The following is a 10,853-nucleotide window of genomic DNA, read 5'->3' on the forward strand; positions in this document are numbered from 1 at the left end:
GTTAAATTGAATTGGAGACGATGATAGGCTAGTAAAGTCAACAACAATCACTGACAGCACGTACCTGGCATATCACTGTAGGTGTATTTTTTTATAAGGGTCACTTGATTTTATCTGATTCTTTTGGCTCAGTTGCGTGATCTTATGGTAGTGTTAGGTGCACTGCTTACAGTCCGTGTAGCATAGCCTTGTTGCCGGTTACGGTGCTAAAGCTGCATTAATTGCTGTTCTGTGACAGAATCGTGCTTGTGCAGGATCATTTCTTTTCTTTCTTTCGGTTGAAAATGATGATATCTGTCTGCTTCGTTTGCTTGCTTCTTTTATTTTTGCAGCACTACTGTGCAAAGTTGATGAGCCGGAATTTAAGAATTAAGTCCGTGCAGTGTTTATTGTCCTGATCCGCTGTCTTCGCACATATGCATTTAGGGATTCTGTAAACTATACAGTTACCAAATCTTGGAGGAATAAAAGCGCACAGAAAACTGGACAGAAACTGTTGTTTGAAAGGATCCCTACACTGCTGCCTGAACAAAAATCTTCCTTTGTCAATTAGAGGGTAGTGCACAGGGAGAGTAGCATGCATTGGATGATAGAAGGAAGTCATCGTCCCTATTTGATTTTATCTTTCTTTGCTAACTTCTTTCATTGAGAGGAAATGGAAGAAATTCTACTAAAACAAAGGCCTTCGGCCATGGCATGCAGGAAAAGGAATGGTATGAAATGGCTCTGTGCGTGATCTCATGTTTTGTGGTTTCCTAGATTCTTTTAGATTTGAACTTCCCCTCCAAATCAGTGAAAAGTATTCCATATCGTGACTGCGTATTTTATCAATGGCTGGTTACTCCTTTCGACATGATCTACCCCAGAGCAGCTGTTTGTTTGAAACATGTTCAGGTGTGCCCGCAAAGCTGAACACAAACAGGGGGGAGAGAGAGCTTTTAAACATTTTGAGGCACGGAGATGGCCAATTAAATGAACCAATGCGGTAAGCAAGAGTTTCAAAATTTCTTACTACATTGGCTTCCCTACCCTTTCCAAGACAAATGAAGAAAGAACGTGGCAGTGGCCTCAAATTACAATTTACAGGTATACAACGAATCATTTTGGGAAGGATGACACAGATTAATAACCATTAGAAATGCAACAAAAATGAAATATACGCTAGTTGATCGTAAAACAAATGAGGTGGGAGAGGGAATACAGCCGGAAATCTTTTGATAACACTGTCATTTCATTTCACTATTGAAACAAGAGCACACATCACTGGTTACATATCCAATACAAGGATCCCTGGACAGGCCAGGGGAGGGGAAAAGACAAACCAAGCAGTAAGTTCGTATTTACAAAGATCCAGAGCCATTTACACTAGGCAAAGGATGGCCAAAAAAAAATAAAAAATCCTATCCAAACAAGGTGATCTAAAGCCTTAAAGATGAAAAGAATCGGCTCTTTCATAACATGGGGGAACCATCGCTAAAAAAGTCTGGCATTCATGGAATTTTGCTTATACCTGCTGCCAGAAACAGTACCATGTGACCACGATGATGGCTTGAATCCCCCCGTTAGCAAATTAGAGGCTGCAGAGGCACTGATTTTCCTTCTCTTGGATTCTAGCTCCAAACGTTTCTTATTGGACATGGAAGAACCAGATGACCCCGAAAAAATTGAATCAGCACTGATCAGTGCTCGCTTATCCTTCCTATTTTTGTCAAACTTGGAAGAGAACTTTACATGAGCTGCAGAGACAGCATCCTCTTCAGTTGCTGGAAGCAAGCGTATGCCAAGACCCATTTTCTTGGAAGTGGCCTCTTCTTCAGCAACTCTTTTCTTTTGACTCCTCATTTGGGCACGAAGAGCCTTGTTGAGGGAATAGTCATCTAAGTGCCTGGCATCCGATACTCGCTGAAGGCGAACTAGAATGGGCTCAGCTTCTTTCTTCTTCTGCAAATCCTCTTCCTGATGTTCAAGACGGTAAAATGGATCAGCAAGCTTGCCTCTCTCTGGAAAAAAAGAACGAAGTCAAGATGTTCGGTCAAGAAAAAACCAAATGTTTATGTTTGCATGGCCAATAAGAAATGACGGACTGGTATCCCATGCAGACTTACAAAACAGTATTGTAATTTCATCAGAGTAAATACCGACCTTCATCAGCAGGGAGAGCAAATGTTTCTGCATCCTCAATATCAAACTCCTCGTTTTTTCGTTGAGCCCCACTAATAATCACGTACTCGCAATTTTTTGGATCTGTCTGGATAACAATTTCATGTTTGCAGCATGCAGATTTCATGGTAAAGCTCCATATCTGAAGAAAGCAAGAGCAAGCCATTAAGAAAAGAGATTTGTAAAAATTAAATAAAAATAACACACAGAATCACTAAGCTTAATGCACATGGACATTCAAGTCGACCAGCAGCTTTCAAAATTGATTGGAAGATGAGCATTTCCGTGGATTAAAAAACAACTATAAACAGGACATCATGCCAGCAGACTCGGTATCCTATGTGTATGTGGTACAAGCACACATGCATGAGTGCAAACGCAAGTAAATGAACCATTTTCACTCATACATGACACCACCATGGAATAAACTTGTTTGGTGCTAGGAGATGGCATGTCCTTCGTGGACTAAAATCAAGCGTGTGCAAGAATAACATATCAGCAGGGACTCCGTGCCTGCTCGCGCGCGAGAGTGTACAGATGTAAGAACATATGTATGCTAACGATTGCAAGTGTGTATGTTGCACACGTGCAGATCATAGACCGTGCTCCTTTGTTATGCTTCTAGTTTTCCATGCAAAATTATCAGAAGCATTTGGAATCAGTCGTTAGAGTTTACCTTTGTAGAATAATAATTTCCCACTTGTTTTTTCTCTGCGTTGAACCGAACACCCTTTGCAATCATAGAATTGCAACCACCACACCATATATTGAAGGGCATTTCGAACCTAAAAGCATGAAAATTACATCATACAATTATAGGAAGTGGAAATTGGGCAGCTGGTTAAGAAACATTTGAAATACCTCTTATATAGGCTTTTCATCTACATAGTGATCAATTGTGATTAGCAGTTAAAAACTGTTGAAAAAGAACTTCGGTAACAGTATCTTTTTTAATGTTTCGCTCTCATTTTCACCCTCTCTAGTCATCACCGTAAACCCAAATCAAACATCACCATATATTTATTACTTTTCACGGTTCCCAAAATTCCGTATTTCATATGAAACATTGTCAAACTTTCATCAAGTTAGATGAATTTAGACTGAGAAAAATTCTTGAATATATTGCGAAAACAACACAAAAAAGGGGATTTTCCAATCAAGATTATTTCTTTAACCTGAAATGCTCTATATCCATGCTTTCCTCAGTTATTCAATTAACCCCATGATCTGTTACTAGTGCAGAGAAACAACTAACATTCGATTTAGCGCACATATTCTCCATTTTCCAGTCAAATTACATCTTTTTCTGATGGAATTTCTTCAATCCTAACCCGTACTAGAATCGGCAACCTCCTCTGCTAATTGTGTGCATAAATATGAAAATTCGAAACAAAACCACAATGCATACCTTATAATCAAAATACCCTGGTCCAACTTTCTTGCTCTCTCTCTCAAAGCATGTTGCCCATGAAATTTGTTCAACCCACCCTGAAAGGAAAAAAAAAAAAGAAAAATCAATCTCAGAATCCCTTTCTGCTCAGAAATTAACTAATTTACAATACGATAGAGCCGGTTTCGGTACCTTCTTCGGGGACCATTCCGGCGGGTAGTAAAAATTATCGGCTCTAGCTGCCGCAAGCGAAGACTACAATAAATCAACAAAAAAAAAGGTTAGAATCGTAAGAAAAAAAATCAAGCTCATAAGTGAATTCAATTAAAATCAAGAGAAGATTTTCATCGAGGAACGAGTTTACAATTATAGAATAGAAATCGAAACCCTAAATTCAAATCATTAACGAAAAAAACACAAAAAGAAACCCTAATTCCGATTATTATAGAGAGACATTAGCGTACCATTTTAGAGTTTGGTTATACAAATCAAGATCGGCTTGTCTAGGCTTTCTACCAGGAATTTGTTTTTTTCTTTATGCAAAACATTCGATCCTCTGTGTGTGTAAACGCGGTAGTTTATTTTACATTCTGTTGGGTTTGTACGCGGTTAAGAATCATATTTCAGGTCGGTTTTTGGTTTGGGTCAACACGTATCGGCCCAATAACTCTGGAACACGGGCTGGGACATGGTCTAGCTTTGTTTTTTTTTTTTTTTTTTTTGGATTCCTGGTGTTATTTTTGGGGTGAGGTAATTTGGTGATATTGAATTTAGATTAGATAGTTCCTCTTCGAAAAAATAAAATAAAATAAATTGGGTTGACAAATTGATGGACAACCTCCCACCTGATATTGGATCTCATTTAATAACATTATATATGTCACGTGCATGTAAATACTAACGATGACAAATTTTAAAGTTTTTTAGTGAAAAGATTTTTAAATATTTTCGGTGAATTGCTTCTCTATTCATGAAAAAAAAGGTTTTATTATGAATAGTTATCATAATGGAAGGGAAGAAAGTAACGATTTCTCATTTTAAATTAATATAAAATATCATTTTCTTTTATTTATATCGATTAATTTAAATTATATAACAGAAAAATAAAATTATTTTAGTTATATTATTTTATCATTTTATTTTTATTGTTAATGAAAATATTCACAAATTTAGATTCACCTAATTATAGCTAATTATCACTGTTGAAGGAAAAGAAAAGAATAAAAATCTCCACTTTTTAGGATAAAAGAGTAAAAATAAAGAACTAAATATCAACATTGAAACCCCTTAAAAGTTACCATATGTGAGTTCACATGTCAAACATTGCTTGAATCACATTTTGTTTTGTGGTTTCCCGCACAGAAAGTTACCTTCCTCTCATCGCCGGTGATATACCTCAGGCTAAATGATATTTGACATTTTTTTTGTCCAAATCTTAGTGAAAAGACCCAATTTTTCCAAACTGAAATCTTGTTGCGTACGTGGAATATTTTTAACCTGACTCCATATGTCCATGTTAAAAAAAAATGTAAAATTACCTTATTATATCATATAAAAACCTTAAATTAATTAATGCTTTAAGATTCATGCTTCTTCTATTTTTCATAAATTGGCCTATATTGGTTTAATTATCTGTTGAAACACGCCAATAAAAACAATATTATGCCTATCTCATCTATAAACATAATGATTTTTATCAAGCTTATATCAAAAACAAAATTTTAAAATTTTTTTTATGAATAAGATATTTATATGTGTGTATATATTATGTTAATAAAAGAAAAAATCAATAACAAGTTAATTTTTTTTTATTATTACGAGTATCTAAATTAATTTGTGTATATTTCGATTAATCTTATATACAGGCCTTGAAATAAACTAATATATAAATCTTTAGTGGCTATAAAATTTGTAAGACTCAAATTAATGAAAATAAATTTTAAATTTAATTAATTAAATTATATTTTTAAAAATTATGATAAATTAATTTTAAGGCTTATACATCCAACTAAATAAATCTTTCTTTTATCATTCAAACTCACTTGATCCTTCGAGGGTTTTCAAAAAAATGCTAGAAATAATAAGTTTGCCGAATTCATTGTTTTAATATTACGGTATTCATTTTACTAATTCATGAGATGATAAATGATATATTAATTAATGAATTGACTTCAATTGGGATACGTGTACAATCAAAATGTTAAGTTCATGGCATAATAATTTCAAAAGGGGCTTGGCTCCTCTAATTTAAAAACTTACCTGTAGAATTATTATTGCAATATATCAAGGACATGTTCCTGTTATCCACAGGGGGGTAGCAACTGCTGTTGCCATGTAGCAATTGGCACGTACCCCGCATATACTGTGAAGATTTTGATTGCGTAGAAGAAAGTAAAGGATTTTTTTTTTTTAGTGTATGTTGTGTTGTTTTTTAAAGTATTTTTTTAAAATATATTAGAATAATATTTTTTAAAAATTATTTTTAATATTAATATATTAAAATAATTTAAACATATAAAAAAATTAATTTAAAATTCAAAAATTCAAAAGATTTTAAAAATTCAATTGAACTGTAATACAAAAACGAACCTCAATATTTTGTTGAACTTCCACTAATTAATAATTGAAAACCACAGATCACTGGGTATCTTCCTATTTTCCAGCCTCATGACCAACAGTTACTGTCTCTTTCGGAATTAGTAAAGGTTAATTTTTAAAATATTTTTAATTTAAAAATAAATTAAAATAATATTTTTTAAATTTTATTTTTTACATTAACATATTAAAATGATTCAAAAACATACAAAAATTATTTTAAAATTAAAAAAATAAAAAGTTTTTAAAAATATGGTTTGATTCCAATGTAAAACACCACCTAAAAAACAAGCCAAATTTTACCAATGTCCCAGCATGTTTTTTTTTTTTTTGTAGAATATAGAATAGATTTCCAAATTTTGAGATTGTAAGATTATACTAATTGACGCTCGTATTTATACATGTATTATTTATTTTATTTTTTGAGAACTTAATTTAATTGTATACACATGGACTTTGAACATAACATTATTGTATACAGTTCCATATCTGTTGCTGTGTCCCTTACTTTTTGCAAACAGTACCCACATTGCTTTAGCCATGGAAAATGTGGATTGCAGATTCCCCACCCCATTATTTAGTTGCAATTCACTCAAACCCCGTATGGATCTTCCCTTCCACAGAATCATGCTTCTAGAGAGAGAGCGAGACTAGCTGGACAGGTCCTCTATATATATATTTTAAGTGGTTGAAAGACAAACAAAATCAAACGTAATATAATTCGCGGTTTGACAATTGTACTTATAATGACTCCTTTTTGATGCTTGATTTACAAGGAAATCTCATTGAGAAAGGGTCTACCTCTCCTCTCCTTTCTCTTTCAGCAATAAATTAGCATGAAAAGGTGCAAGCAAATCTCTCATGAAAGGTGAAAAAAGAACACGCAAAACTTTCAGTGCTCTCCTACATTTTCAAGCTGTCAAATTTCTAGAATTTCCTCGTCTAGCAACTAATTTTTTCCTCCCTTTCGCTCCTGATCATTTCTTGCTCCATGCTTCCTCTTCAAACCCTTCTCCTCCTACTCTTCCTCCATGGCCTTGAGAATTTTTCACACTCTATGCGTCGTTTTTTGGCTCTCCCTTCTCTTGTTAGTGTTTCATGATTTGTGTAATTTCAAGTCCAAGATCAACAGCACCAAAGACCAAATCAACAGCATAAGCAAATCATCAGCATTCTCTTATCGCCCTTTCCTCAACAGAAAAGTTGTTGCTAGGAAATTCGACTTCACCCCATTTCAAAAACATCACCAACAACCTATGCCTGAGGAAGAGGAGCACAAGAAACGAGCTCGAAGTGAGATTGATCCACGTTATGGTGTCGAAAAGCGCCTCGTCCCCACCGGTCCTAACCCGTTGCACCATTGATGGTTTGAGAGAGGTTTCATGAGTACTTGTATGTGATGTAATTACTTGTTATAACTTTTGCTGCTTCACCTGATTTTCTTTTGATCACTCATGAAGCCATAAAATTTCAGATTTCATGGATCATGGTGTATGATATTGTGAATTCGAGCTTGTACATGTATTAAGTATATTATCATTATATCTCCAGAAAGGGATGATACAGAGATTTTGTAGGTTTAAGTTCATGATTACCATGATGATGCTCGATTTGATGAAAGTGACAGCTAATTATTATATCTATTAATTGTTTGTTTTATGAGATATCAATGTAAGTAGGAAACACGAGTAGCTGTGACGGCACGGCATGGGAGAAGAAGATATTAACCTAAAGTTCGACACCATAATAATAATGATACCATCTTATTAACGGGATTGGTAGTTTGCTTAAAACTCTCCTTTCTTTTCCTTTAAGATTAAGATGTAGATTGTTTTCATGTTTTAAAAGTATTTAAAAAAAATATATTTTTAAATATATTTAGATTATTTTAATATGTTAATATCAAAAATATTTTTAAAAAAATCAAAAAAATATTATTTTAATATATTTCTAAACAAAAATTATTTTAAAAAACAACTACTATTATATTCTCAAAAATCCTCTAAAAAAAAGCCTTAGGCATACACTACATATCAATACTCTAATCCTCTTCTTCTTCACACACACGCGCGCACACCGGTGAGGAAAGGCAAAGATATGTTAAATGAGAGCACCCGAGATTCCTTCTTCTTCCTTTTCTTTTCAAATAAGAAAACATAAATGATTGTGTGGCGGAGTTCCGAAATAGTACCTATGTAAGTATCATAGGCCCTTACTAATTATTAGATTTTTTTTTCCTTTTCCCTTTGAATTGTACTGCTCCAACTGTTAACTCCCGACTGATCAACTTTTAGTCTCTATCTCTCTTTTTATTTTTCCTTTACTTAAAGGAACTGGAGCCCATATAATTAGAAAAACCTAAAAGTAATGTGCGTGTGTATTCGGGTTGCTCTATTTCCATTTGGTGGAAGTTTAATTGTAATTCCCGTAACAGTGTCTAAATTTAGAGTAAATAGGTTCGATGGCTTTTCTCCAGCTTGCATGTGTTCTATGTTCTCGACTCTCGAGGCCTATGAAGCAATGGAAGGGGAGCCAGCTTGTATGGGTGCTTGCTTGGGAGTCCTGGAGGGTAACTTGTCAATGGAAAGCGTTCATATTGGCAGTGATGAGGATACAATTGGAAATCACAAATTATTATATAAATAATTCCAAAATTTACAAACGAATTGTATTTCTTACATGATTTGATAATTGAAAAGGATATGCAGATAAAGATATCTTTTAGAAAAAATCTTCTTGTGACCCTTCATTTTTATATGCATATTTGTCATTTTCCAAGCTCGATGGGACGAGCTTGGTTCGCAACTGAATAATTTTGGACCTATATGTGCGATACCGAATTGGATCTCTTGTTATCATCGTAAAAAAAACATTCCTTCTATTTAATTCAAATTTCTTAAAATCCACACCGCTCAATCATCATCGCCAAGAACCAGTCCTGCGCGTTAATTTCTTCCAGTTCCAGTGTATATGTTATAGGCGTCTTGGATATGTTTCTTTGTATATATATGGTCTGTGCTTCACTCCCTAATATTAGTTGGATCCACTTACACCCATGTACGTAAAGCTTGATTTTTCATATCCATGGAATATGCATCGAGAATTATATGGCTAATCATTTGCTAGACACAATTTGGATTTTCCACATCCATGGAGGTGTAGCCATAACCAAATGTACATAATCTTTATTCAAAAAATGAAAAAGAAAAAAAGCACTCCACGGTCGATTCAAAAATACAAAAAAAAAAAAATCATGAACACCCCATGAAGAGACCATTATGCAGTGACTATAATTAATTCCTGCTCCCAATGACCAGAGCTTTATTATGCGAGCTTTACAGCCAACTTGAGGCAAGGCAATTAGTTCAGCTTCGTATGTTTTCTTTTTTATGGTTAAAACATGAGTGTAGAGATAGTTTGATTTTTTATATAAACATTAATTGCATCTTTCACGCATGGACATGATCACATATACAATTTAATTTACAAAAATCTTTGTCATGTACGTGTATGTTGAGACTTAAATTTCAGATATCATCACAAATACATAGGATTAATCATCAAATAAATATGCATCACTTTTTTTAAAAAAAATAGAAACAACATCACGATAAATTAGTCTTTTTCTTACGGTTGGATCGTCCTCCCAAAGTTACTTAGAGTTCATGCAAATACTTGTTTTAGAATTGCGAGCTAATAGTGATTTTATTCTTCCCCTCAAAAGGACAAGAGTGCAAAATGACTTGTTAACTCAAATCTCATCTCATCGGATAGAGAACTCTCAGGGATTTTGTGTTTCACGCTTGTAGTATGTCACATGCAATCAATTTTTCCACCATCATGTATACATAATTCAAGCAAATAAACTTCCAATACCTTTATTCAATCAAAAAACATTACGTTTTCAATGTAATCTTTCTCTTTTTTTAGAATGTGTTTCAGTATAACCTTAATTTAGACACTTATATATCAGTCAGTTTGCAATCATAAAATTGGATGACATTGAAATCTACAAGGTTAGAGTATCCTGGAGATATATTGAGCAAGAATTAACGGGAGAATTTACTCCATCTACTTCCATCTAGCCATATACACAATTATTTGATTCGCGGTAACCAGAACTTGCATTTTTATATTATTTTAAAATAAATGGGAGAGATAAATCCAGCTTTTTTATGGGATTAGCAGTGGCCTCTCATCCAATGAGCGCAATGAATCACAGTTTCAAATCTCCCACAAGGGTTCCAGCCTCCAAGGTTTCGGGCCTTCAACCTCGCTCCTCGCAAGACCAGCAGAAAAAAAAGGACTGAGATTAAAGAAAGTCACAATTTCCCATGCATACAATTCTGAAAAATTACTTTCAATAAGAAATTGTACATTTTAATATAAAAGGTAATTTCAAATTAAATGAAAGTTAATGAAGATAATTAACAATTATACTAATTTATGTGGTAATAATTCAAAAATTAACTAACTTATGAGTTACATGATGTTGGGAAAATTTGGAACAACCGGACACCAATTTACCCGGATCAATTCAGCGGAATACAATTACAATTCACAAGTCCCAATTCTTTCCCTCTTTGTGCAGTAAAACAGAATCAAACAATGATGAAAAATAATGCAAATAATCACAAAATCAACACCAAGATTTTTAACGTGGAAAACCCGATGCGGGAAAAACCCCGGGACCGTAGTCCACCTAAAA

The 10,853-nt window shown here is 33.9% G+C and overlaps 1 protein-coding gene across 1 annotated transcript; it reads right to left on the bottom strand.

Annotated features, from left to right (window-relative positions):
- Nucleotides 1-1,198: 1,198 nt before the first annotated feature.
- Nucleotides 1,199-4,146, bottom strand: LOC105113966 (coiled-coil domain-containing protein 130-like). Its single transcript, XM_011010340.1, has 6 exons — nucleotides 4,015-4,146; nucleotides 3,743-3,805; nucleotides 3,569-3,648; nucleotides 2,837-2,945; nucleotides 2,143-2,302; nucleotides 1,199-2,000 (listed from the first exon to the last, which is right to left on the bottom strand). The coding sequence occupies exons 1-6, from the start codon at nucleotides 4,015-4,017 to the stop codon at nucleotides 1,474-1,476; spliced, it is 942 nt and encodes a 313-aa protein (XP_011008642.1). The 5' UTR covers nucleotides 4,018-4,146; the 3' UTR covers nucleotides 1,199-1,473.
- Between the last annotated feature and the right edge of the window lie 6,707 nt (nucleotides 4,147-10,853).

This window comes from Populus euphratica, unplaced genomic scaffold, assembly GCF_000495115.2.
Source record: "Populus euphratica unplaced genomic scaffold, PopEup_1.0 scaffold5.1, whole genome shotgun sequence".
NCBI classification, from domain to species: Eukaryota; Viridiplantae; Streptophyta; class Magnoliopsida; order Malpighiales; family Salicaceae; genus Populus; species Populus euphratica.